Source organism: Pseudorasbora parva, chromosome 8 (assembly GCF_024679245.1).
Source record: "Pseudorasbora parva isolate DD20220531a chromosome 8, ASM2467924v1, whole genome shotgun sequence".
Taxonomy (NCBI): Eukaryota; Metazoa; Chordata; class Actinopteri; order Cypriniformes; family Gobionidae; genus Pseudorasbora; species Pseudorasbora parva.
The window spans coordinates 22,067,981-22,095,939 of NC_090179.1; the positions used below are offsets into that span (position 1 = coordinate 22,067,981).

General features: G+C 39.2%; 1 protein-coding gene across 8 annotated transcripts in view; it reads left to right on the forward strand.

The window, feature by feature from the left end:
* stard13b (StAR related lipid transfer domain containing 13b) overlaps positions 1–25,067 on the forward strand; it is a 136,765-nt gene extending 111,698 nt beyond the window's left edge. For 7 of the 8 annotated variants that reach the window (XM_067450401.1, XM_067450400.1, XM_067450399.1 and 4 more), the window contains 13 exons: positions 8,685–8,756; positions 10,728–10,809; positions 13,070–13,133; positions 13,645–15,023; positions 15,219–15,389; positions 15,718–15,877; positions 16,045–16,243; positions 16,344–16,554; positions 17,018–17,138; positions 17,324–17,560; positions 18,525–18,742; positions 23,858–24,034; positions 24,227–25,067. In XM_067450401.1, coding sequence (XP_067306502.1) covers positions 8,685–8,756; positions 10,728–10,809; positions 13,070–13,133; positions 13,645–15,023; positions 15,219–15,389; positions 15,718–15,877; positions 16,045–16,243; positions 16,344–16,554; positions 17,018–17,138; positions 17,324–17,560; positions 18,525–18,742; positions 23,858–24,034; positions 24,227–24,344 — 3,209 coding nt within the window. In that variant the 3' untranslated portion in view covers positions 24,345–25,067. Of the gene's footprint in view, positions 1–1,534; positions 1,692–8,684; positions 8,757–10,727; positions 10,810–13,069; positions 13,134–13,644; positions 15,024–15,218; positions 15,390–15,717; positions 15,878–16,044; positions 16,244–16,343; positions 16,555–17,017; positions 17,139–17,323; positions 17,561–18,524; positions 18,743–23,857; positions 24,035–24,226 lie in introns of those variants that run through there. The other variant, XM_067450406.1, reaches the window with a different exon arrangement.
* Positions 25,068–27,959: the final 2,892 nt, after the last annotated feature.

Below are 27,959 nucleotides of genomic sequence, written 5' to 3' on the forward strand. Positions count from 1 at the left end.
TCTTATTTGGATATTATTATTCTATACAATTCTGTCTAATTAAATGAAAAGTAAACACTATAATTGGTTGTTTAAAAAGCGACAAGTGAATTTAGGCATATTTTTTATACACAACACAGTATGCATTTTATTTTATACTTTTCTTAGATTATAAGAAAAGTATAAAATAAAAGTATAGAAAATAGTATACAAATATATATATAATTTTTTAAGGGTTAGGGTTAAAAAAATGTAAATGTAAAAAATGTGTGTGTGTATATATATATATATATATATATATATAATGCATTTTTTAAAACCTAACCCTTAAAAAAGTATAGTTCTTTTGAAATAATTTATTTAAAAATTTAAAAATATTTAATGTTTTAAATCAAATTATTTAGTATGTAACATTATCTACACTGTACACTTTTTCATTGTTTTTATTCTTTTTAGTATGTTAAATATATTTAAACCATACCCATAAACATAACCGGTAACCATGTCAACATAACCACTGATAACACGCACGCATATTTTATGTGTATTTAATATAATAAATACTGTTTCAACATTTGTTTGTGATGCATTGCGACTGTGATATTAATAAAACAGCTCAATCAGACAACAAAGATGTTCTTTTTAGATTAGTGGAATGCTTTCTGGCATTCTGTTGGCGACAGTCTTTTGTCTTCTTTCTTTATTGTTTGATCCCACTGCAGAAGTTACGGCCCACGAGGGTCTTCATATAATGCTTTGGGTCACATTGCTGATGTATGTAATGATCGGTGGGCTGCAAACACTCAGCTGACACTAGATGATGTGTTGAAATGTGTCACATTCTCTTTCAGTTTTCTGTCATCCCAAAGGACCATTACAGGAATTTGGATCATTTTGGTTTCCCGAAGTCTGTTCCGCTTTCCCTGCAACAGTTTAAAAAAAATAAGGTTCCAAAAGGGAGTTTTTGTAGCGATGCCATTAAAGATCCATTTTTGGGTTCCCCAAAGAACCGTCAGTGACAGTTCTTAAAAGAAACATTTCTTAGAGTGAAGAACATATATCTGAATATAAAGAACCTATTGGTGTAATGGAAAGGTTTCATGAATGTTAAAGATTCTTCTTGGAACTGTAGAGGGAAGAGGGCGACTGTTTCACCCTGCTTTCTTATACTGGAAAATTTTGCCAACTTCAAAGTCACCCCCCAAGCTATAAAACTCAAAGTTAAGGGATGTGAGACATCCTGCAGTCTTAACTACATGAGCTAGATTGTAGGTTTGGGAGACCGATGGGATCAGTGGGGGGCTGATTACATCATAAGACAGCAACAAAAAAGTCCCACATTGCCAATGTCCTACCACTTGGAGGGTGACCGAAAGGGCAGTGCCAAGATAAGGACTGAGTTGTGATGGTTTAAGTGGAAGAGAGAAGAAAGCATGAGGAATGGAGGGGGTAAATACTGGAAGGGGGCTTGGACTTGAGCACCAATGAGAGATGGAATAAATCAAAGACTGAGGGAGTGAAAAAATAAAGGGGAGGGAAAAGGAAGTGAGAGAGAGAGAGAGAAGCACAAAAGCTGAGAAGAGTGAAGCAGAAGAGAAGAGAGTTAGGAGCGCACAGAAAAGATGGTTTGGGAAGGAGCAGTACTGGTTTAAACTGTTTTTAAATTCTGGCTTAAACTGGGACTGTTTTTGTTTCCAGGATGAAAGTCTCTCGTAAGTAAATTTACAACTTTATCAAACTTCATTGCTCTGTTCTTCCACTCCGTTTGATTTATGTATTGCTTATTTCAGACCGTTGTAAGTTGCATGGCTCTTGAATAACTCCCAGAATGCACACATATGTCAATCTGAATACTGTGACAGATGTCTTGATGCCTACACTGTAAAAAATAAAAATGGAAAATGAACTGGTAATTTTCTGCCAGTACATTATCCAGTCATTTTATGGAAATTTCCATTAACCCTTAGAACACAAACTAATGCAATGTGTAATTTAAAATACAGGTAAAACATCTGTAAAAAAAAAAACAATATGGAAAATTACTTCATATTTATACAGTACATTGTGCCCTATTTATAGTGTACACTGTAAAAAAAAAAAAAAAGTAAATAAAGGGTATTGAAGTACATTTTCATGACAATACAGTTTCAGTCTTTCTACTTTGTGGTACTTGCCATTTCTTTGTAATTATTTCTCAAATTTACCAGCAATTTCCAAATTAAATTTATTTCCAAATAAATCCCACAGCACATTTTAGTGTATTAAATTCCTAACGGGATTTGTGACAGCTTGCCAAAGTGCCAGCGTGTGCCATGCCTGACCTTGAGGGAAAACCGTATCCCACCTTCTTTTGCATAAGGTCATCAACGAGGAAAGGAAGCTGTCTATGTTTCTCACATATTTAGCGGCACTCTGCTTTTAGCATTGTGTCAGCGGGGTGCTGTATTACAAACGTATTGTTGTAGCAGTCATTGTACTCCGCACGCAGTTTGGTCGTATTTAAAAGTGAGAGTTCCCCCCGCTGGTGGCGAGCCAGGAGCTGAGCTCTTTATCCTTCTGATTCCATGAGAAAGGACAATGACGGAAAAGAAATCATAGCTTTCGGGTTAGTGTTACGAAATGCTGTGCGACGTGGAATTCCCAGCTTAAGTTTCTGGCTGCTACCGTAGTGTCTGCTGCTGTGGGAGGTTGATAAGGATTCCACTACACTTTCAGTGTTACTGTACAGCACAGAAGGTGCTATGTATTGCTCACAGCACTTCTGGGAATGGACGCCTAGTCACAAAGGAGGTTTCCTCATCTGCTGTTGGACTAATTAAATGGTGTTCAGTTTTCAGTTACAGGCACTATGTTGACCACCATATATTGTGATTGTATAACAGTGATAAAACAGATACAATTTTTTCTAGTAGAGAGGATTGTTTCGTGTTCCATCCACTATTTTGAACAAACTTTGAAAGGGAATTTAATGAACTGACTTGTTTATTACTTGTGTGTGTGTGTATATATATATATATATATATATATATATATATATATATATATATATATATATATACACGTTTTTTTATACTCCAATGTTATATACAAGAAAAATTGGATACATTTAAATTCAGTTAGGATATCCAGAGCAGTTTTGATTTTTATATAGATGTTAAATAACAATTGAACTGCAGAGTTTGTGTTCTGTTTTGTTGTTTGCAATGTAACAAGCTAGAAGGTTGCCTGATAATTTACATCATTTTAATGCATATGCAAAATTAGTATTATATCTTAAGATCTATTTCAAAGAAATGCTTTCTGTTTTGTCAAAGAATCCTAAAAAAATGTATATCAATTTCCACAAAAATATCAAGCAGCACTTTGATTACAATAAGAAATGTTTTTTGAGCACCAAATCACTAGCCTGACAAGCCAGACCCACATCAAGATGTTTGGTCTGGAAACTCACCATAGACAGGGCTCAATCCGAGGGGCGGATAAACGGTTGTCTTTCAAACTCCCTCTGCACGCGATAGGATACCGCTACACCAACCAGAGCAACGAAGGTGAAACAGAGCTTGTTGATAGATTAAACATTCGCCGTATCCGGTCGGCAAAACTCTGAACACATCTTCCCTTTTTAAGAATGACTTCAGTGCCGTTCTTTGTTCTTTTCTCAGAGAAAAGCTCAACTCCAAGTCTTCCAGAGTCACGGTCAAAGCTGATTCGAAAGACCGCCGTTCACCAGTTTCTGTGTTTACCAGAAGCACGCAAACGCAACTTGACCGTCGTCATTATGGCCCCGCCCACCGACTCTAGACACGATGTGATTGGCTCAGCAAGAGTTTGGCGTTTATAGCTCAGAAGGGTATTGAGAGTTCCTAGACGACACTCGCGGGCAGATTAGATTTGCTGCCGCTAGGGTGCGTCTAGATTTCTAGGCTACCAAATCAGCATATTAAGCCCTGTTTCCACGGATATTACCTGGAATCATTTGTCCCAGGAACTTTTTTCCCCCAGACCTGTTGATGTCGGCATTTCCATCGCAGTCTAAAGTACCTTGAAGATTAGTCTGCTGACATAGCACTGCACGCGATTTTCCAGTTCCCGCTGGATTAATATATATATGTCGGTCCAACGGCCGTATTTTTTTTAAACTCCATTTAACGTTGATTCGAATAGCAAACAACTCTTACTTCATGCAACGCAGCAGTCTCAACCAATCAGCATGTTCAGCACACAAGTCCCACCCCTGAAAGTTCCTGAACTTTGAATAAGCAGACTACTACCTCGCAAGCAGGGGTGTTTTAAGGGGGAAATGTTTACCCGGAACTTCATTTAGACACCGGTTCCTGCGGTCGAAACACACAGAGTACCACCCCAAAGTCCCTGGTTCCTGGGGAAAGTTCCTGCAGTGGAAACACGGCTTTAGAATGATTTTTGTAGGTTCATGTGACACTGAACACAGGAATCAATTACATTGTATAATATAATTAAATACATGTTTTTTGAAAAACTTGGAAAGCAAAACAATTTTTTTTCCCAAAAACATTAAATCGTACTTAATATTATGCAAGTTGTTCATTTTATTTTAGAAATGTTGAAATATCTGCCTCATTGGTCAACCTTTTCTGAGTATTTTTTATCACCAATTCATTAAAATCGTGTTTGTTTGCCATATTTAGGGAGGACCTTGTGTAAATACATTTACACAATCAAATGTTTGTAGCTTAATATCATATTGTGGGCTTTTGAACCTCAAGGTCATTTACCTTGCTAATATTGGTCAGTAGCTTTGCTTGTTACATGCATTTGTTTACTTCAGTCTGATAAATCCCTCAGAGGTTACTGCTATAGCCGAGAGTTATGTGACTTGCTCATAAAGAAAAATCTTATATAAGTTGCCTCTGCAGCATTTCGTCTTTCCCACAGGATCTGCTGAAGTGAACAAACTGTATTGTTCGGTAAAGGAGGTGACACAAAAGAAAGGTAATCTTAGTGGGGTGGAGGCAGCGCAGGAATTCTCTTCACGGTTATATATGTTACTGTCAATATGATGAATGGAAACCCAGGCGATTCACTCTCTGACGCAGCTACTCCTCTCCGCGCACTTGGAGGGCGGGCATATGGGCTGCACCCACCCACAGGAGACCCTTTGGGGCGTGATTTGGATTGTCAAGTGGTTTGGCATGAGATTCTTTTTTAAATTGAGCTGTTGAGACTTGTAAGGTGACCTTATTAGAGTCACTCCTGCACTGCTGAATTAGGTGAGAATGATTCAAGTGGTCATTAAAGAGATTTTAAGAATCTGTAGAAAAACTTAGATACTAGAATATTTCAGTGTTAAGATACATTGGATGATATAGTTGCTGACTGACAAATGAACTAAACAGGATCTACCTGCATTGTCAATGGGTATTTGCGCATGTATGTATAGTAGCCTGCATTTGTTTAAACTTGCCGATCTGTGTCTTGGTTCCTCCTACCTTTTTTTCTTCATCTTATCTAAACATAAGAAATTCTTAGGAAATGTTTGGCTTTATCACTGTGGATTTGTACGGTATTCTTTTTCAGGTGTTTTGTATTGTAAGTAATTGAACAGAATGTGACTTTCAGCCATTCTTATATGGTATTAAAGTATGTCGTGCAATAGTAGATGTCTTTTATTAGGATTTGTTGACAGTGAACTTCAGTAACTTGTTAGCTGGGTGAAATGCGATGAAGTCTTATACAAAGGAAAGTATATGTTTATGTTCTTATATTGTTTTGTAAATATCGGATTTAGCTGTTTCAAGCCCAAACACTGACTTAAATTTCTCTCTCTGGCTGACAGTATTACATTTTTGTGTATTTTACGCACATTTGGTGAGAGCGTGTTACGAACAGCTTGTGCCAGAGATTGTTGTCAGCTTTTTCTCAGATATTTCTCCAAAAATGCCTATAAAGATAAAAAGACAATCTGTGGCACATACAGTAAAATTATAGCTCTGTAAAACCAATGTGGATGGCATAGATCATATAATGTGGCATTGAAAGATTTTGATGGGAAAAGTTGGAGTTCATATTGAGATCTTTTTATTATTTTGATATTTTGACTGATCTGAGCACTTGAGATTATTGGGAAAATAATCTCCATTTTCTCTCATTGCTGCTATTCACAAGACACACTTTCTTTAAGATTCAATTCTTGCTATTTAGCTTGCATATTACTAGGATATTGGCTGTTTAGTACTTATAATATGAATTCCTTATTCTGCATGACTTTATCCTACATCGCTTAATCCTACCTCATTTTAAACTTAAATGCTACAAAAACTACATTACTAACTATTAATAAGCAGTAAATTAGGAGTTTATTGAGGCAAAAGTCATGAATGTGTTCCCCATACTAAGTTGTTACCGTGATTTTCCTTCCTGTTTTTATTTTTCATGCGGGAAACACTCTTGTGTCTTAATGACCAGAGGGTCTTTGACCAGAGGGTTAACTGTAACACTGTTGTTTTGTTCAGTGGACCCACAGATCAATATATTTATGAATGTTCCATGCCTTCTGGAGGATGATATTAATCACACAGTTTCCTAGTGTTATTCCAAAGCTGACCACTAAAAGCTTTTTAAGGAAGAAAAATGTAAAACAGGCTTCAGACATTCTAGTACATTATGTTAACCCTCCATAAGCTCTGCGTTAGCTGACGTCTGCTGGGACGTGTCACGTAAAAGTCTTTGGTTATATGAACAGCATCATGATGCCAATATGTAACTGATCTCTTAATCCTGAAGATCTTGAGTTGTCCTCGTTTTATCATGTGGGATTACGAGCAGACTTTACAGGCTCACAGGGCTGTGTGATTATCTTGTAACCTGGCTGGTTCCTGACCTACAAGAATAACCTCGTTTATGCAGTGGTAGGAAGAGAAACATAATTAAATCACACAGAACTGATTATGTTATGTAATATCTCCATACTCTTTCTCTCTCTCTCTCTCGCTCCCTCCCTCTCTTCCTGTTCAAGAGCAGACAAGCTCTTCTAAAAATAGTTTTAATGTTAACTGTCTATGAAACAATATGCTAGTGGTCTCCTTGCACTGTGCCCTTACTAGGATAAGTTTCCACTGACAGTATATTTAGCTGAACATCCTTAAAACAAGATACATTTACTTGAGAAGCAAATTTGCATATAAGATATTAGACATATTAAACAAATTTATGTGAAATTTTTGTGAATAAATGCTATAGTTATACTCAATGGAAATATTATTTTATTTCTGCAAATATTCTCTATGCAAAACTGCTGCATATCGCAGCACAATAACCAATTAGCACACGTTTTATGTTTCACTCTTTCCCCGCCAACATTTTTAAAAAAAGTTGCCAGACACCGCCAGGTTTTTCGAAATTTTCATAAAAATGTAAAAGCGCATAGAATATTTATTTTAATAAATATCTGAGCATTCAATATATCAAAATAAAGCTCTCACCCTCTTATAAAAAAATAAATAAATGTTTTATTCTAGCTTCATGCATTCCTTTTTTATCAACACTTGAATATGGGTGAATAAGTTTCATAAAAAAGCAACATTTTTAACAAAAAGCTGAGAAAATCACGTTTTTGTGAAAGACTGTTTCCAGATCAGATTCAGAGTGATGATCAAACACAGATGGAGTAGATCGAGTCCATTAACCCTCCTAATGCTCCACAGTCCTGTAGCTCATCCTGGGTCCACATTTCATTCACTAACATTAGGCAGATTTGATACATTTGCTGTTTAATGATGGCGATCACGTTATTTTACGTATGCATATGATTAAATATGATCGCTTGTTTTACTGCATCTTACTCATGTGTGTTTTGAGTACTCCTTCAGAAGATGCACAATAGCGCCCCCTAGCGTACGACAGGACACCCGGAAAATTCCGTTTCTGGCCTTGAAGCGCTTTCTCACAAATAACGGAAAATTCCGTGTTTGGTGGGGAAAGAGTTAACAGTCATGTGGAGATGGAATTTGGACCAATGAGATTGCACGGTGGGCGGAGCTATTCAGCCAACTTGTCACTGCGTCATAATATAAATATACTGAGTGAAAGTTTTGCCACTCACTATATTACATAATAGGACTGGATGTTGCAGTCCCAACTGATTCAATCCGATACTTATCTTGAGTGGGTTTTGAGGAATCATCTAGGTTGGGGGGTTTCATTGGTGACCATGGTGATGTTTCCTCCTGTACGACACATCTTCAGTTCTGCTGATCAGACCTGGGTGTGTGTCGTAAGGGGACTAAGTGCCCATTTGATTCCAAATGCTATCTCCTTCTCAACCACTGCCAGTGACTGCTCCTTTCAGCAACTAAGGCAAATCCTTTGATGGTCTTCCCCTGGGCCTGCCCTCTAATGCTCATTTCCTTCAGAAGCCTTGCGGTAGAATTAGCAGTAAAGCCCCGGCAGGTTACCTCCACTGGGCACACCTTCGCGCTTCAGCCCCTTTCCTGAATTGTAAATCACCCCGAGGTTTATCTTTTCTATATTGAGAGTGTCTTAAATGCTGAGATGCACAGGATTGTGAATGTTATGATGCCTGGCTTTGTCATTATGTGGTCATTATGATCTCAAAGTTCGTAGCAACCCACAAAACCGAGTCCTGTAATCTTGTTTCTTCTGTCTTTATATTTTGAACAGATAGCTTGCTTTATGAGTCTGACAAGTACAAACATTTTGTGTTGCAGAAATCGAGGCAAAGGAAGCTTGTGACTGGCTACGGGCGGCAGGATTCCCCCAGTACGCCCAGCTCTTTGAAGGTAACACTTCACCACACGAGAACATTAACTTAGAAAACCTTACAAATGTCATCACACCCAACTGTAAAGTTGTAGTTAAAACTGTTTCGAGGGAGAATGGTACTCCTATTCAGACTTCGAAACAATTGTATGACATCAGCATGATTCAGGGCAAACACAAGCTTTTAATGAGAGAATTTTCATTTTTGGGTGAACTAACCTTTTAATGTGGGGTCTAGGTTCCGATGTCGTTCATGACAGACTCGTATTAATGGCTGCCAGACCTCATGATGTTAAGCTGGTTTAAGCTCATTCGTTTCCCCTGTGGTGTGATGTGTAACTTTTTCATTCCTCCTCAAAAAAAAGTCTCATTTACCTTCTACATCTGAAATTTTCAGCTGAAATGCTGAGAGGTACAGGTCATTGGTCAAACTGGTTCCAGTTAAGAGGTACCACTTGAACATACTAGAGTATGACATCTTCAAAGAGAAACAGAGGTCATGGGAATTGCCTTGCCACAAAAACACTGCCTTTTTCACTCGCCCTTGGTGAACGCTTTTGATGTTGGAGTGTTAGTCTTTGAATGAAATTGTGTGAACACTTCATTTTTCTTTTCATTTTATATTCCATCTGCATGTTTTAAGACTATGCACCCCAGGTGTTCTGGGATATTTTTTATTTTTTTTAATTACAATAGATATTTACTATCCATTTGAAGTTTTTGTGTATTTCCACAACTGGATATTTAATTACAAAATTAAATTATAGTTAATAAGACATAAGAAATAAGACATTGGCTCATGGTTTTTATAGCAAGATTATGCTATTTTAAAATTTCTTAAGTTTTTTGGAGGTGTCCTCCAATAGATTTATATGTGTCCGACACAAATGTCAGCTCTGGAGCTTCCTCAGCACTTGATAGACAGTAATACAAACAGGAATGATGGCATTGTTTTTTCCGTTTCAATTCCTGTGCAAGTCCTTATCTTTTTGAAGGGCATGCAAAGTGGATTTACAGCGCTAAAAATAGCATCTTTTTGACATGTCCACAACACGAACTGAACTCTTCTAGGCCTCAGCAACAGCTACTTTGTTTGAGAACGGGTCAAAGTAGACGTTGTTCATGGCCAGCCAATTAAGAACATGGGTTGGCATTATGCAAATTTGCAAGCAGGATAGATATGCAGGAAGTGAGACTGTACAACCTTTTACATTCACAAACAGTTATATTGCACATTGGATGGAAGGTAGTAATGGGAAAAGATAAGAATAACAGGGGCATTATAACTATATAAATTTTACTTTTTTAAATCCACATTTTTGATTGAACGATTGATTGAACGAATTTGCTACTTATTATGTAAGGGAAATGGTGTCCGATTATACAATCCATTCTTTGTTCATTTTTATATTAATACTACATTGTCATCTCAGTGGCAGACACAGAATCAAAGTGCAGAGTAGAATCTTCCCATAATGCATCTCTTTACAATGTTGTTTTGGAATTTCCAGCGTTTCAATGCCGGAACACAGTGACTGTCTCTGAATCTGTGTTTTTACTTCGCTCTGCAAAGGCAAAAAAATATGATGAAACATTTAATTGTACCAGAGGAATCTCAGTCTGGATCCAGTCACCCTGTTACATAAGTTGGACACCATACTAAGTGGAAGACGTAATGGCTTCTCAAAGCCAAGCTCAGTTTTTTGGGGGCAAACCCTGTCTCCCTTTATTAGCATCTGGAAGTCTAAAACAAGTTAGCCACTCTCTTTGCCTTGGCTATCGCTCTGGAAAGAATGTGTTGTCAGTTTTTTTTTTAAGAGTGTGGGCGCCTGAATTCCTCTGTGTTCATTGTGAACATGCAAGATTGGCCTGTTAATGAATCAGAGGGAAATCATTACGATCCCTGAAAGACATCTTTTTTTTCTTTTTTCTAGCATTTAACTATAATGAGCTTGATTGTTGAAATGGGATATGCCTGTGTTTCTGTACAGATTCTCAGTTTCCAATTGATATCTCTCCTGTGAAGAAAGACCATGACTTCTTGGACAAAGACCTTGTGGAACCTCTATGCCGGTAAGGACAGTATACTTCATAGACAAAAAAGTCTATATAGTCCATAAACCATTGAACATAATGAACACCTCAATTTCAGAATCTTTAAAAAAAAAAACTTATTTAGAACTTTCTGTATTTCTTGGGAAACATAATGAATTAATTTCGTAATTTACAAACTTTTTTGGTTGTTGCTTCAATCATGACATTATTTGCTTCTGCATTACAGGAAGATTGACATTAGAGAAACTACACCGGACTTGAGCTTAATTAATGCAATACACAATGACAGCATTAAAACAAAAATAAAAATGTGACTCTTAGGACCTTGTCATTACTCATGACTTTTATGGTGATAAACTAATGGTCAGTTACAGGATTTCATGTAGATCTACTCCTGCAGCTTTTCTACTCTAAAAGATTTATTTTGTAGTGGTCGAGGGTTATAAAACTTCACAGACATTGCAATGGCAAATCAATGGCTTTTAAAAAGTCATCAGTAGTGACAACAGGCCTGTCTTTTTCATTGTTATCATTGCGTGTTATATAACCCTGGTGTAGTTTTTCTCATGTCAATCTTGTAATTCAGAAGTAAATAATGAAACGATTAAAGCAACTACTGACTTAATAAAGTGAATTACACTCATTGTGTTTCCCCAGAAATAGAGTACAGAATGTTCTCAATGAGTTAGCTTTTCCTCTTGTTTAGACACTGAATTTGAGTTCCCAAATTAAGATGAAAAGAGCCCTCCAGTAACTTTGGTTTCCTTGGAGACTACCCTGGTAGGAGAGCATTGGGGGCAAAGGGGGGCGTACTCAAGCTGGTCTACTGTGACTCTAAACAACCCTTAAGCATCTCATCGAAATTCCAAACCTGTTTACTGTTGTATGGGAAACAATGTCCGACATTCCCACCTCTCCCCCTGACTTCTCACTTTTCTACAGCCCCCGGAGGAGAACAGCTCAGTAAACAATTCTAGCACGACATGCCCAGTAAGAGCGCAAAAGAAGTTTGTTAGTTGGGGATGTTTGTAAGTGCCAGTGACAAAGCTAACATCTTTAACCTTTCTGACACTTTGCTCTCTACATTTTTCTGATAAAGACTTGCTGCTCTACCAAAACTTGTTTTGGTAAATTAATTATCAGGAAGTCATCAAACAGATGTTGTGTAGGGTTTTCGTGAAATCAATAATTCAAATGGTCAGTAGCACCGAAGTTCTTACAATTTTGATACCTCAATCAAAAACTATGTTAATAAAGATACTTCTTTGTTTAAATATATTAAATGAAAACAAAGTTAATGGTGATTCCTTGTCTTATTGGAAACAGTATCTTTGTTCTCCATTGACTGTGGCCAATGTCTTTCAGTTTGCTACATTACGCATCCACTGTGTTCTGCGATTCATGTTTTATATCTTAAGCATTTGCTGTCATGGCACTCACACAGACCACTGAACAATATAAAGAGTCATAAAATGTCATGATTATTACATCACAAACAGCGGCCTGCTTTCCATGCATGCCTGAGGCACGCGATGTGTTGTCATCTTTTCCACATTATTCGTTTCTTTCCCTTTACAACATTAACAACTTCTAATAAATCTTCCCCGCACACTTTCAGATCCAGAAAGAGACTTCTTTATTTCTTTGACTTTTTAGTGGAAATATTGATGTTGCGGTGTTGCTTCAAGACCTTTATTGTGAAAGGTTGTAATTTAAACATATACTCTGTGATTCAAAAAGACTAGTTCAAGGAGAAGCTTGAGCCCACAACTTTGTCTAAAGCTCAAAATGCTGTTTTATTTTCATCCTAAAAGAGGTTTTCATATTTGATGGACCACGCAAATGACTGAAAATTGCCTATTTTCAGGAGGTTTTAGGAATGGCATCAAAGAAAAGCAAGCTCTAATGGTTTTTGTTCAGTTTTTTTAATATGAGAGTAAAAACAGGCCTCTCAGACTGACTATGTGGCAGGTGGAATCAGCACCACATTATATGCTCTTGAAGGCCATTGGACAACTGCAGCTCAAAAGCTTTCGCCAATTAAAAGCAAGCATACATGAGAGAGAGTAGTACATTGGCCAATTATTGTACCTAATTCGGTTTGCTGCTCATCAGAGCTGATTGTTGGATAGCAGGGAAATAGATCTTATAGCTTGATTATATAAAAAATGGCCACCGAAGGCTTATTGTGTCCACATTGGTATATGCAGTGCAAGATAAAGTCAGTTGGTAAAAAAAAAGGCTTTTCAAAATATCTATTTTTTTTCCACCCCATTAGGCGACTGAATACACTGAACAAGTGTGCCTCTATGAAACTTGATGTAAACCTTCCCAAGAAAAAAGTAAGTGATGCATAATTTCAATAATTGCAAGATATGTGCATTGTTCTAGTTAATTCATGTAACCCATGCCTGTAAAACTCCATATATAATGACTTGCACAAAATGCCACGTTAAAAAACAAACAAACAACTACAATAAGACTGATATATGAGAAAGGCACTAGCATTGTTTTGTGTAAATTGATATTTCTGCTTTCTTTCCTAACGTATTGTACCATCTAAAGATATTGAATATAAACTGTTATATCATGCTGGTTATGCAATCATTTAACAGAGGAAGGAATGTGCCCTTTGAAAACATGAAAAAGCCATTTGAGTGAATCTAAACTGTTACCACTGGGGGTTCTGGATTGTGGAGAAGGAAAAAGGAAAAAAAAGAGAGAGTGAAAGAAAGGATTTCTTGAAGGATTTGGATGTATTCAAGTGTTGTGCTGAATTGCTGACCTTGTAAAGGAAAGGGTATGTAATTAAAAAAGAATGACATATTTATTAATGCCCTTGTTGATTTGCAGAGCGAAGACTCAGATGAAGATGACCTCTTTGCCATCAGTGACAAGTGGACCTTTGAATGGAGCAGTCGCCGTTGGTCCAGGCTCCAAGACATTGATTGCCTGCTGAGGGGTGTGGAAAACAAGAATTCCGGAGAGAACTCTGCCCTGAGGACAACAACCAGCAGTGAGAGTGTTCTAACAGACTTGAGCGAGCCGGAGGTCTCCTCACTCCACAGCGAGAGCAGCGGTGGAAGCGGAGGTATTCCTGCACACAGTGCGGAAGACTCTGACAGCTCGCGCCGCACCTGCTCGGACTCTGCAGCAATGCCCGACCACACATCACTTGGTGTAACACATCTCTCTTCAGATATTTCGAGCTATGGTTCGCTGCCTGTAAAGCATGGCAAGCGAGGACGGACACGAGCTAAGGAGTTCTTACGCCGCATGGAGGCTTTGCAGTTACGGGGAGCAATGGGTGGCGGAGGGAACAGGAGTCTTGGTATAAGTGCTCCAGTTCTCCAACAAGAACCCCAGGCTGTGAAAACTCTCCGTTGTGTGGAAATCATCAATTGCGACATGAATCTAGCGGAGCCACTTTCCGGCATGGGGTTGCGATCCCAATCCAGCAGCGAAGGGAGCAGCAGCCAGTCCAGTGGGAGTGCTGTCAGTACACCAAACCTGAAGGAACGCAACGTCCACCGGGCCAGTCACAAGCGGAGCGGGATGTACCTGGAGGACTTGGATGTGTTTTCCAGTCTCATCCAGGGTAAGCGTGTGGCTGAGCAGAACCGCCGCAATGAGTTCCGCTCCTACGAGGACCTAGTGGTGCATATTCCTAAAGATCACAAACCTGGAACCTTTCCCAAAGCTCTGTCCATTGAGAGTCTTTCGCCCTCAATGGCAACCTCCATCAACTGGCACTCGGCAAGCATGGACTCGGATGTCCAACGTCCACCCAGCATCAAAGAACCTCGCCCTATAACGCAGTGCTGCACACGAGGCAGTCGGATCAGCATTTACGACAACGTACCTGGCTCACACCTCTATGCCAGCACTGGCGACCTCATAGACTTGGAAAAGGAAGACCTTTTCCCACATTTGGATGATATATTGCAGCATGTTAATGGGCTGCAACAGATCGTGGACCACTGGTCCCAGAATGTACTGCCCAATGGTGAAAATGCAGGGAAGGAGCGAGTTGATCTTAGTGGAGAGAGAAGAGGGGACCTGCAGTCATCCAGCCAGATCACGCTGGACTTTGAGGGACATTCAGTTCTGGAGGGTCAGGCTACCCTCAGTGACGTAGACAGGGATGGGGTGTCACTTAATGAAACAGAATCCACAGGAATGAGGGAAAGGAGAGACTCTGGTGTCGGGGCTTCACTTACCAGACCAAAGCGGTAAGATTCAGAGCTAGCAATGCTATGATATATGTGTTGCATTCAGAACTGTAGAAGTTAATCAGCAAAAAACAATTGGTACAACAAAACCTTTATGTAGTAGTTTTCACATTGTCCAAATGCTAGGTGGTTTAAGTCAGCCATTAATGTGTCCTCAGGTTTGAATCCCTAACACGGTCCCTTCTCTTTGTTTAGCTTGCGATGGCCGAGCTTCCAGATTTCCAACCGCCTCAGCCATTCGGTCGCCTGTCTCCAGATCTCCAGCCAGTCTGCGGCCCAGCTTAGTCTGCTACAGAAATTTTCCTTGCTCCGTCTCACTGCCATTATGGAGAAGTATTCCATGTCCAACAAACATGGCTGGACCTGGTAAGAATCTGTTAAAAATTAATCAGATCCTATGGGATTTATGTTTCTGTTTTACTGTGTTTTAAAGCTTCAGTCTCTAAGTGGTTGTGTTGTGATTAGCTCAGGAGGGAGTACCAGTAAATCCTAACCCATGCACCCTCTACTGGTCATTTTATCACAGCAGCCTGCTGTTGATAAAACTGTGATGACCTCACTGTTTTTAAAGCTTTATTGTTTCATTTACTTGTATTTATGGCTTTACTACTCTTAAACCATGAAATATAAAAAATAACACTGTTATATAGGTTATATTTTATAAAAAATCTCACAATTATTCTTTGTCTCTCAGGTCTGTGCCAAAGTTTATGAAGAGGATGAAGGTTCCAGACTATAAAGATAAGAATGTGTTTGGGGTTCCACTTATTGTGCAGGTGCAACGCTTCGGACAGCCTCTGCCTCTTGGCGTACAGCAGGCTTTACGCTACCTCAGGAGCCAGTGCCTTGATCAGGTCAGTCAGGCTCATCAAATCAACAAAACTATAAATATGTAATGGCAACCCGAAAACAGTAATTACATGTTATTATTCTTCTAAATGCAAATGTACATTATACTGTATGTACACATTACATTTCCATTATCTTGTAAGTCAACCTAAAATTGTCTTCTGTTTCCTAGGTTGGCCTTTTTCGCAAGTCTGGAGTGAAGTCTCGCATCCAAGCTCTCAGACAGATGAACGAGTGCTCTCCAGATGATGTCAACTATGAAGACCAGTCTGCGTATGATGTGGCCGACATGGTCAAACAGTTCTTCAGGGATCTGCCTGAGCCACTTCTGACCAGCAAACTGGGTGAAACCTTCCTCCACATTTACCAATGTAAGAAACACTCCCTCCTGAACTCTTCTCCTACATCCATCCCATGCATTCAGGAAGACAAACACTTCCTTTACTCATCTGATCCTCGTTTCCTCTTTAGATGTGCCCAAAGAGCAGCGCTTACAGGCCGTGCAGGCGGCCATAATGCTGATGTCAGATGAAAACAGGGAAGTATTGCAAACACTGCTCTGCTTCCTGAGCGATGTCACTTCGGTGCAAGAGAATCAGATGACACCCATGAACATTGCAGTCTGTTTGGCACCTTCACTTTTTCATCTCAACATCCTGAAGAAGGACAATCTTACACCAAGGTAGCACATATATCTTATATCAATGGTTATGTTATCAATGGTTATGTTATGTTATGTTATGTTATGTTATGTTATGTTATGTTATGTTATGTTATGTTATGTTATGTTATGTTATGTTGTTATGTTATGTTATGTTATGTTATGTTATGTTATGTTATGTTATGTTATGTTATGTTATGTTATGTTATGTTATGTTATGTTATGTTAGAAAGCTTTATTAATACCCATAGTATAAATACATTTGCCATTTCAACTATACATAAAAATTCAACACTACAATACTGAGTTTATGTATTACTTGACTTAAATATTTTGACTTTAACTATTATTATTACACAATTATAATTATTATTTTACATTGTATTATTTTAATACATTTTTATTCAACATTTTGTAATAATAAATAAATATTTAAATATATTTTATAAAAAATGTATTAACTAAAGCATATTCTTGTCTACAGAGCTATGCAGATGCAGAAAAAGTATGCTACAGGGAGGCCAGACCAAAAGGACCTGAATGAAAACCTTGCTGCCACTCAGGGCCTGGCACACATGATCACAGAGTGCAACCGCTTGTTTGAGGTGAGACACATACACACACCTATTTCAAATGAGGATAACTTGACAAACTTTCTTTCAATTAATAGAATGTGTATTTCATTATGCCCTCAATGCACTCACAGTCTATGTAAAATTAAAAAAATAAATGTTATGGGCCTTTTCAATTCTCCCTAATGTGGAATACAAATTGTTTTATTTCCCCTCAGATTCCACATGAAATGGTGACACAATCGAGGAACTCTTACGTGGAGGCAGAGCTTCAGGCTCCCACGATTGAGGAGCTCTGCAAGCGGCAACATCAAGAGGAAGAGGGGGAAGATGAAGGCTCCTGGCCTGCGTTCACAGAGGCCAGGCTGCAGGGTCTCCTCAAAGAATCACGGGAAAAGGCCAAAGGTTGGGTGTCCTGCCAGAGCACCGGCAACACCGAGCTGTCCTATAAGAAGGTATGAATAGACAATTCAGGCTTTTGCACCACAACATAAACATTTCATAAAGCTAATTACACGTGTCATGAACTGGCTTTTTATTTAATTTTTATACTGTTGTCTGAGGTCAACTATTGATGTTTGCATAGTTTTTACATTAAAAAAAATAACTAATAAGTAATAGGCTATTTTCTACACTGGTTTTGAGGCTCTCTCCTGAACGCTGGATTTTGATGGGCGCGACGCACTGGAGACTTGGAAGTAAACGCCCACGGTTAGGATTGGATAAGATTTGCATATTTAATGAGCTTCAGCTCCCCTGTCAGTTCACATGAAGGAAGGATTGTTTTAAAAGCAGCACCGGAATGATTCTCTCAACCACAGGGCTTGTAAACGTCTTTATCAAACAAACACAATGATTTATTTCTCATCCACTCGCAATTGATTGGAATGTTATTTCTGTATTACTTGGTCCGCATGATCTGTGGATATAAGCGTGAACCGCGCAGACACACTCACACACAAACATGTACGCGCGCCCAGATCAAGAAGGGAATATTATTTCACCATTTGAGATTCACTGGCCTGCCGACAGGCTTACGTTTTGGTAGCCAGTCTGGAAAACACATAGCCCCAGGACTACTATTACATACATAAAAACGTTTTAATCACATAAGTGTGTTGCACCATACCTGTCAGATCTAATATAGAAGGCACAACATTGTGTCTGCAAATCCAGACATGTTTACAAATATTTCCGCATTTTAATGAAGCGAACATGCATACATGTCTTCCCCACACTCTTTGCTGGTTCCTATCCCAGTCAAAAAGGAGGAGTACTCTGGGTTTGGGTCAAATTCAGAGCTTAGAGCCCTCCTTCGGACAGCACGCCAAATAAGGATACTTTACTATATCTGATTTCATGTACGTGCATTAATACTAAAACTTGAATACTAAGTAAAGTGCTTTTGTTTAACTCCAGGTGGGAGATGGGAACCCTTTGCGACGTTGGAGGGTCTCGGTGGAGGTGGAGGCTCCTCCGTCTGTGGTTCTGAACCGTGTTCTTCGTGAACGCCACCTGTGGGACGTGGATCTGATGAATTGGAAAGTGTGTGAGGTCCTGGACAGGCAGACGGAAGTGTTCCAGTATGTCCTCAACTGTATGCCCCCACATCCCAGCAGAGACTTTGTAGTGCTCAGGTTGGTTCCAGACCTATGAATGTCATATAAATTAGTAAAATATTCAAGTCATGGAAAAGTCATTCGATAGAGCAGGGGTGTCCAAAGTCGGTCCTGGATGGCCACTGTCCTGCAGAGTTTAGCCCCGACTTGCCTCAACACACCTGTCTGGAAGTTTCTAGTATGCCTAATAAGACCTTGATTAGCTGCTACAGGTGTGCTTATTCAGGGTTGGAGCAGGACAAACTCTGCAGGACAGTGGCCCTCCAGGAACAGGATTGGACACCCCTGCTATAGGTTATGTGTGTTTTTTAGTTTTTGGAAATTTCTGTTCTAACTTCTTAACCCGATTTCACTCCTCTGCTTGCGATTAGATCATTTTAGGCCACTACTTTCCGGGAAAGTTTTCAGTCCAATTATCCAGTAAGCGAATGCATTGAAACAATCAGTCCAAAACAGAACTAATGTAAAGAAAACCAGGCTTATTAAATCATGGCAGAGAGAACAGTTACTCGTGATCAGTTTTCAGTAAATTATTGATTCCAGTGTCTGTTTAGATTTAAAACAATGCGTAGCTTTGTTATATTCTGTCATTGTTTCTGAAGAGCGCAAGCATCGCGCTGTGTGAAATACAGACTGAACAGACCGTCAAAACATCCCACCGCTGTATGGCTAGCTGATATGCAAAGCACATTTCTTGGCTGGATAAAGCAAAGCATCTTCTCGCTAGTTAAGCTTTGATGGATGCAAATTATAATCAAGGTAAAGATGATTGCACTAATGTCCAGGAGTCATACAGTAAACACGTGTGAATCCGTTATTATTGATGCGCCAACATACCATGTATTGCACATTATATTTATGCAAAGGTATATTTCTTTACAGCCATTGGCCTTGGAAAAGAGTTGCTTGTGCTTTGGCTACTGTAGGCAGTTCCAGTGTAGACAACAACAATGCAATTCACTTCTGCACTTGTGTTTTCTGTGTGAGATCAAACACTCTTCTCACAGCTTTTGCCAGCTCTGAGACACTTGCTTGGCATTTCTCCTATTCTTTTCTTAGAAAAACAATCACTCATCATGAAATGAAAGCTTAAAGTGAAAGCCTGTATGTTTCAGGAGCTTGTCACAAGTCCATTCTTTTAGAGTCTCTGTTACTTTTGCTATATTTTCACACTTACAATGTTGCTTTGGCCTCTAGTACCATCGTCCTCTTTTATGCAATGAAATACGTTTTCTGACATTTCTCTCCCAAGTGCTTCCATTGTTGTTAGCATTATAGTGATAGTTCACCCATCTTTCTTTCCCTCCATTGACAGCTACACAACTACCACTTTGAAACTTTGGCGCAACTGATACTTTGAATTTAGGCTTTTATTCACATATAAACATTCATCAACTCACACATGAGGTTGCACCTTGACGTGCAAGTACCAATGAGGTTCATTTTCTTTTGTTAAGTAGTATGTTTGAGTTTCAGCAAGATCCAATGAGGTTTATTCTTGTGTTAGGCAGCACGTTTGAGCTTCCTCAAGAACCAATTAGGGTCAATCCTGTGTTACGTAGCACGTTTGAGCTTCCTCAAGAACCAATTAGGGTCAATCCTGTGTTAGGCAGCACGTTTGAGCTTCTTCAAGAACCAATTAGGGTCAATTCTGTGTTACGTAGCACGTTTGAGCTTCCTCAAGAACCAATGAGGGTCAATCCTGTGTTAAGCAGCACGTTTGAGCTTCCTCAAGAACCAATGAGGGTCAATCCTGTGTTAAGCAGCACGTTTGAGCTTCCTCAAGAACCAATGAGGTTCATTCCCGTGTTATAGTGGAGAGTTGGGTAAAGTGAGACAGTTTTTACATTTGTTCCCCGCTAGGCAAGCTAAAATTATATATAGGTAAAATTGACAAATTTCCCATCAATTCTGGATGTTTCCTAGCAATAAAAATTATCAGAATGTATTCAGGACGAAGGTCAGTGAAAATATGATTGTTTTTAAAAAAAAGTGGTCTTGTGTCTCACTTTACCCCAGCTTAGGGGTAACTGAGACAGACCAGAGAAATCGAGGGGGTAAAGGGAACCACTTACTTTTCTCCTCTGAAACTACCATAACAACACATGTTGTAACAGTTAGAATCCTGACAGCTAGCTTGACAATCACACATTCCAGAACTAATGTCGGACTAGTAAGAAACATGGGGATTGGTCAATTAAGCAAAAAAGATTAATTTCTAAACATTTGAAAGTAACTCTGAACAAAGTCAAATACAACATAATACAATTCAAAATGTTTTAATTAACATTCAAATGACAGCTATAACCAATAGATAAGAACAGTCTGCGAGTCAGAACACAGGACCCTTAGAGCAAGCTAGTGTCTGGGGGTCAGAACAAAGCACAGTCAGAACCAGCTGGAACAGCCTGGGACTCAGAACACAGGACTAGACCCACCTGGATAAGAACATCAGCCTACTGTCATAATCTACCACTAGGTTACAGGGAAAAGGTTACAAGGAAAGATGATGAGTTGCTCTCTCCTTGTAGTTCCTCCAGGCCTTTTAGGTTGAGGCAGCTTCTTCACCACATCACTTATAGGAACATGTGCCCCAGGTTGTCTTTCTGGTGTATTGCCTTGGCATGATGGCTTGTTCTACAATGTTTATGACATTACAAATAAAACATATGTAATGCAATATTACATTAAAAAACTGTTTAAGACTAAACTTAACTTGTGCCTCATTTCTCACTTTACCCCACAGCATTTCTCTCACTTTACCCCACCACCACATTTTTAGAAAAATCAATCTCTCTTAGCAATTCAGGCTAATCTTAAGCTAGCATCATCACATGGTTTTATATGTTGATAGTTCATCAACATGTACACTCCTGAAAAAAATCTTAAGACCAGGGGATTCATTGCAAGTTTTACACATTTCGCACTAGTCGATCATAACCGTGTTGTAAGTGCTGCTTCAAAATGCCACAAAAAGAAAAAGGAGCAAGAGACAAAAAATAGTGAGTAGGCAATTTATTGAAAACTGCATTTAAACTGAAACAGGCCGTTCATCAGCTGATCAAAAGTTTAAAACCATAGCCCAAAAATAAACGCACAACAGTACTAAAAGTGTCAAAAAAAGACTCAGTAGTGAGTAGCCTCACCGTTCTTGTTGATCACTTCAAAAACTTGTTTCAGCATGCTTGATGCGACTGTTTCCAGGAAGCTGGTGGGACGTTGCTCCATGTGGTGAAGATGGCTTCACGAAGGGCATCCACGGTCTGGAATTGACGTCCATTTTTGAAAACTTCCCTTGCCATCCATCCCCAAATGTTCTCAGTGGGATTTAGATCAGGGTAACACGCAGTATGGTCCAAAAGAGCAACGTTATTCTCCTGGAAGAAGTCCTTCGTCAGGCGGGCTTTGTGAATTGCAGCGTTGTCCTGTTGAAAGACCCAGTCATTACCGCACAGACGGGGGCCCTCGGTCAAGAGGGATGCCCGCTGCAACAGATCCACATAGCCAGTTGCCGTTTGACGCCCCTGCACAACCTGAAGCTCCATTTTCCCATTGAAGGAAAAAGCACCCCAGATCATGATGGAGCCTCCCCCACTGTGCCGTGTAGAAAACATCTCAGGTGGGATCTCCTTGTAATGCCAGTAACGTTGAAAGCCATCAGGACCGTCCAGGTTAAATTGTTTCTCTTCAGAGAATAAAACTTTCTTCCACTTCTCAATGTCCCATGTTTGGTGCTCCCTTGCAAATTCTAAACAGGCAAGTTTGTGTCGTGGGAGGAGACGTGGCCTTTGAAGACGTTTTTTGTTCTTGAAGCCCTTCTCTAGCAGATGACGTCTTATGGCTGCAGTCAGCATCAGTAAGGGCCTTAATTTGGGTTGAGGATCGACCTGTATCTTCACGGACAACCCGTTGGATCCTGCGGCTCAGTGCAGGTGAAATCTTTTTGGGTCTACCACTTGACTTTTTTGTCCCATAACTCTCAGGATATTTTAAGAAATGTAAAATGACTGTCTTACTGCGTCCAACCTCAGCAGCGATGGCGCGTTGCGAAAGGCCTTGCTTGTGCAGCTCAACAATCCTACCGCGTTCAAAGAGAGAAAGCCTTTTTGCCTTTGCCATCAGGAGATCTTAACAGTATGACTGCTTGAAGGACAATGCCATGAAAGCCATATTTTTGTGCAGATTTGACCTTTTTATGGCTATGGTCTTAAACTTTTGATCAGCTGATGAACAGTCTGTTTCAGTTTAAATGCAGTTTTCAATAAATTGCCTACTCTCTATTTTTTGTCTCTTGGTCCTGTTTCTTCTTTTGGCATTTTGAATCAGCACTTACAACCTGGTTATGATCCACAAGTGTGAAATGTGTAAAACTTGCAATGAATCCCCTGGTCTTAAGATTTTGTTCAGGAGTGTATGATAGAAGTTTTTTTTCAATTTGCTTTGGTACAACAGTTGATTAAGTTATCAGCAAGAAAATGTACTTTTACATGCAAAAAAATATATTTTTGTGGAGAAAAAAAACACGTTGGCCACAACACCATGAGGTCCTCTCCTTCATGGCCAAGGGGCAATTGGAGGGACTTGAAAATATAATGGTCATATGACCACACACGTGTTTTGTTGACCAGATACACGGGGTGTCTCACATTACCCGATGTCTCGGGTCTTACTCCACTCACCCCATACAGCATGTTTGAGCTTCCGCAAGAACCAATGAGGTTTATTCTCGTATTACGCAGCACGTTTGTGCTTCTGCAAGAACCAATGAGGTTTATTCTCGTATTACGCAGCACGTTTGTGCTTCAGAAAGAACCAATGAGGTTTATTCTCGTATTACGCAGCACGTTTGTGCTTCTGCAAGAACCAATGAGGTTTATTCTCGTATTACGCAGCACGTTTGTGCTTCTGCAAGAACCAATGAGGTTTATTCTCGTATTACGCAGCACGTTTGTGCTTCAGCAAGAACCAATGAGGTTTGTTCTCGTGCGTCAAGCAGATTCCGTTAAGCTTCTGTTTATGTCCACTGATCAGTGTTTAAATGTGAATAAAAGCCTAAATTATACACTTTGATTACTTTCAGATTACTGTGTATACTTCAGCGATTGTGTATAAAGTTACAATGTTTGTCCTCAGGTCATGGAGGACAGATCTGCCACGGGGGACGTGTTCTCTGGTGTCGGTGTCTATCGAGCATGAGGACTGCCTACCTGTAGGGGGCATCAGAGCAATAGTGATGGAATCCAATTACTTACTGGAGCCGTGTGGCTCTGGCAAATCCAGACTCACCCATATCTGCAGAGTGGACCTGAAGTGAGTATATATAGCTGGTTGAGGCATACTTTTCATAGACACAATCATTTTTCTACTGTACAAACTATATATTATATTGTTTTACATTAACCCTACCCTTAAACCTACCCATGACTGCAAACTAGTAATTCTTCGACTGTAACTGCTTTGTTTGTATGCCAGTGTGGTCACATTTTGTGCACTGCTTTTCAGGGGAAGAACTCCGGAGTGGTATAACAAATCATTCGGACACCTTTGCGCCGCAGAAGCTGCTCGTATTCGCAATTCCTTCCAGCCGATCCACACAGAGGGTCCAGAAACAAAAATTTGAGCCGTGCTATCATTCTGGAACCTGAAATCTCAGTTCTGTGACTTTGAATACCCTCAGAACTTTCTGCAGCTCTTTGCCCTTTTGCACAATGGGCAGAGTTGCCTGGCCTGGGTAATAAACCCAAACAGGAATGTCATCAACTTACCAATGTACCTTTAGCCTGTCCATTTTTAATATTATCTTATTGTAACTATTGTTATTTGTATTATAATTAATTATTTTATTCTTTTATATGATCTTATACAATGTATAGGACACCTACGCTCTTAAGTGCTTCTGGGAAGCAAATGTTATTTAATTAAATAAAAGAAAGCTATATTTGCACATGCATGCACTGCATGTCCATGTATGTGTTTGTTTGTATTTGTGTATGTGTGTATCTACACACATCTTGTATAGACTATATATATATATATATAAATATTTAAATGCTCATGTAGTACGAACATTTTGCATATATGTATTATGCATATATGAGCAGATATCATTGTAATTCACATGGTACAAAATGTTACTCAGTAAGCTGGAGTTACTTTGCTTTCTCTGTTTATATTTTAATGTTTGTCGATGAATGGGTGTAATATTATGGAATTTTTACTTGCTTGTTTTAAAGGATGGACAAAATGACTTGGGTTTGATTTTTTCAGACCTGCTTTCATAGTACTGGATTACATTACTGACAAAGAGACAATGATTTTGAATTAAAATATGTAAATGAATTAATATTAATTTGTTTGTTGCCTTTTTGATGGTAATTTTCTTTGTCCTATCATCTACATGATCATTGATATAATAACAGTTTTGCATGACAACAACACAATACGCATAATCATAACCCAAACCCCATATACACTACACTGTAAACCCCCAACAATTGAGGCAGTTGCGTTTTTAAAGTTTAAGTAAGCAGAATGTATAGATTTTTATTTCCTGTTGAGAAAAAAACAAAACAAAACAAAAAAACAGCATAAGCCTATGCTTGTCAGTTGTGTTTTGAAGCTGGCAGCTGGTTTATTTTGGTCCTTAGTTGGTCATGAGCTGGTTATAAGAGCTAGTGGAGCTAGTTGCCAGCACTTGACCAGCTTAAAGTGTATTAGTTCACCCAAAAATGAAATTTCTTTCATTAATGACTCACCCCAATGTCGTTCCACACCCATAAGACCTCTGTTCATCCTCGGAACACAGTTTAAGATATTGTAGATTTAGTACAAGGCCTTTTTTAATGTAAGTGTATGCCCACTTGCTGTCCACGTCCAGAAGGTAATGAAAACATCATTAAAGTAGTCCATATGGTTAGTTAGACTCTTTTGAAGCGTCGACAATACATTTTGGTCCAAAAATAACAAAAAATACGACTTTATTGTCTTAAAATAAAGAATCAAACGGTCATGATTCAAGATTCGCGTGTCAAACTGGCCAACTGCTGAAATCACTTGACATTGGCGATATGAATCATGAATCAATCTGCTGAATAAATGGATTGGATGAATGAAAATAAAATCCCATTGTTTGTCTATTCATGTCTTTTAATTTCCTCAATAAATGGGTTCTGGTGTCCTCTGTATAGTAGAATATATCGCATATAAAATAGGAATTTAAAAAAAATCTAAATTCACATAACCTTTTTTTTTGGGGGGGGGGGGGGGGTTCTCAGGAAGATGACTAGTAATAATACTAGTAATTTAATACTAGTAACGCATTAAAGTAAATGACCAGTAAACAAATTACTATAAATTTCTCACTTTACACCGCTTTGGTGGAGCCTTTAGAGCACCCTCAGTAATTTCAGAAGCACCCTCAATGATTTGATTCTGGAACTGGGCCTGCAACACACTGCATGAAAAGTGGGATTTTCGTCCCCGTAAACGGCCGGAAATCTCCCTGATTTTCGACAATTAACGTCAGTTTACAGCCTGTGAACACCGCGTTCGTCTGTGCCACATATTGACGGAAACGAACCATGACGTATGTGGAGCTTGCGGAGGCATGCTGGCGCCGGCGCTAATGGCTCTAATTAGCATATGAATAGCAGCTCTGGGCGGTGCCTTGCCGGAATGGCTTGAATTTCCTCACTCAGTATTGGTTGAAACCATAGACCGTAAAAAAATATGGACGACTCGACATCATCCGTTTCCGCTTGCCATATTTGAAGCTTTCAGGCGGGGGTGCACGGCGCTGACATCTTGGGACCGAGTCTGCGCAGTAGCGATTTCGGGACCGGAGTTGCGCAGTAGAGCGCAGGAAGTAGAGCAGGAAGTACAGCCGCGATATCAAAAGCCCGCCCACACTCTCGCAGATGCAGAACAATTAATTATGTTGGTGTGAAATAAACAGTAATGGAAATGTAGACATTAAAGCTAAAGCTCTAATCTGCTCCCAAAAATTTCGAAAAAAGTCCGTTAGTGCCTCAGTGACAACTTCACTCAGAGAAGCCGTCAGTCTCAGCTGTCAATCATGACGTTACACCCCCCGTTTTTATAGCATCAAATAACTAACTCAAACTAAACTTATTTTTAAAACGAACACCTGAAATGAAATCATCGTGATGATAACTGCCTTCAGTGACATAAACTCACTTTGGGGAACATTTTTTGAAGTGTAATTTTATTATTTACTTTGCCTCGCGTCCATTAGAAATCACAGAGGGGCGGCTATACTGGGACCGGTCACCGGGGGGCGATCGAGGCCCGAAAGCTTCAGTAAATGAGAGGGAGACTGCAGGCTTGGTTGAAACTACTACATTGAAACAAGAAATATCACTCGTGATTGGTTGGCAGATCTGTTACTATTGGTCAACCTGGGTAATAAATTAATATATTTAAACCCCCAAATTATAATAATTTTACACATATATATAAAATTATGATTTGCATATTATTTTTTAATTGTATATATTCATATTCATGTGATATGCTATTATGTTTTATATTCATGTCATTGTTATCCTATGGACTACGCTATTATAACCATCAAGGACATTCATTTATTGAGGAAAGGAAAATATGCCAGGGACGTGCAGTTTATTCAAAGAAAGAGCTTTATTAGAACAAACACAAACACACAACCAAATGCAAAACGTTTGAGATCTGCCCACACAACAATAGGAAGCTCACGAGAAGCCCAAAATCCTACAGCACCATGAAGTCTCTGTTTTCCGCTTCAGAGCTGTAGGTAACTAGCGCCATTCTGTCTGTTTTAAATCCATTTTTCAGACGTCTGTCGTGCGTTGCCCTGTTCTTTGGAATCGCCTCTAATCTCGACTAGTGATGGGAAGTTCGGTTCTTTTCCGCGAACCGGTTCTTTCGGACAGTTCGTTTCAATGATCCGGTTAAAAAAACCGGATCACCGGTTCTTTTACGTCTTTACGTAATGACGTCATTTCTATCATCCCGGCGGATGAATATACATTCAAACACATCCATATAAAGTATTTGTAATCAAAACTTAGTATAGTAATAATTATAATTGACATCATCATCATCTTGGAAACATTTTTTCATTTATGTTTAGCAACAGCACTAAATACAGTTCACCTAATCGAACTGAATCGATTGTTACAACATCTACTTCAAGATATTAGTTTTATTTCTAGAGAGACTGTCACTGTCACTGTCG